The sequence below is a fragment of the Alligator sinensis genome, unplaced genomic scaffold, assembly GCF_000455745.1.
Source record: "Alligator sinensis unplaced genomic scaffold, ASM45574v1 scaffold850_1, whole genome shotgun sequence".
NCBI lineage: Eukaryota > Metazoa > Chordata > Crocodylia > Alligatoridae > Alligator > Alligator sinensis.
In genome coordinates, this window is record NW_005842742.1 from 631,284 (window position 1) to 632,543 (window position 1,260).

The 1,260-nt window shown below is 62.0% G+C and overlaps 1 protein-coding gene across 1 annotated transcript in view; it reads right to left on the reverse strand.

The window, feature by feature from the left end:
• PPP2R1A (protein phosphatase 2 scaffold subunit Aalpha) overlaps window positions 1-1,260 on the reverse strand; it is a 9,797-nt gene that overhangs the window by 2,947 nt on the left and 5,590 nt on the right. Inside the window, exon 10 of the mRNA XM_006034507.3 lies at window positions 543-716. Coding sequence (XP_006034569.1) covers window positions 543-716 — 174 coding nt within the window. The remainder of the gene's footprint in view (window positions 1-542; window positions 717-1,260) is intronic.

The window sequence follows — 1,260 nt, forward strand, 5'->3', positions numbered from 1 at the left end:
TAGCACCCCCCCCCCCCAGCCCCATGGAAAACATGGTGCCCTCCCTCCAGTGCTATTGTAGGGCACCTACCACCCCCTAGTGGCTCCCATTGACCACTGCTGCCCCAGCTGGGTAGTTTTGTGCCCAGTGCCCCCAGGGAGTTCTTCATTAGGCACTTCACAAGACTCCCTATTGCACCCCCCGCCCCGACCACAGCAGCCCCATAAGAGCGCAGCACACCAGGGCTAGTACCCTGTACTAGCCTGCATTGGCCATTGCAGCCCTAGCTGGGTTGAGAATGGCCTGGTGCCCCCTGAGTCTCCACTGGCCACTGCAGCCAAGCTGATGATGCCCTGATAGTCCCCGCTGGCCACTGCTGTTCAGCTGGTGATGTTCTGGTGCCCCCTGGAGGTCCCCGTTAGCCACTGCAGCTGGGCTGATGATGCCCTGGCAGTCCCTGTTGGCCACTGCAGCTCAGCTGATGATGCAATGGTGCCCCCTGGGGGTCCCCGTTATCCACTGCAGTCCCCAGGGTCCATGTCCCATCCCTCACAGCACTCACCAGCTGCCCGGCCAGTAGGGGCATGTACTCGATGATGGCCAGGCGCACGCGCCATTTGGCATCCTCAGCCAGCTCCACGATGGCCGGGAGCAGCGACTGCGACAGCTGCCGGATGCCGATCACCTCGTTCACACAGTCCAGGTTGGAGATGATGTTGAGCCGCACCTCGGGGCACTGCCGGGAGAGGGTGAGGCCAGACCCAGGGGAGATGATCAGGGGCTTTCCAGTGAGCAGGGAGAATCCAGGAGCCTGGGAGCCCCATGCCAGCCCCTAGCTTTAGCTGTAACGTTTTCCCCGAGCTGGGAGAGAACCCAGGAGTCTGCCCCACCCCGCATCCCAGCCCCCTGCAAGGAAGGTTAGAACCCAGGAGTCCAGGCGCTCTCACTCTCACCCCAACTCTCTCCTCTTCCCCGAGCTGGGAGAAAACTCCAGAGTCCTGGGCTCTCACCCCCACCACCCCTTGCCCCTCCCAGAGAAAGGACAGAACCCAGGAGTCTGGGTGCCCAAATCCCGCTCCTGAACTGGACGCCTCCTTGGGAAAGCTGGGTATAGGAGCCCAGGGGCAAGGCTTGCTGGTTATCAAGAAGCAGCCAGCTCTGGGGTGGAACAGGTGAGGCACAGCCACAAAGAACATGGCTCTGGTGCACAGCAGCAATATAGAACAGAAGGAGACCCCTCTCTAGGGTCTTGAAATGCACCGGGGGGGGGGGGGGGGGAC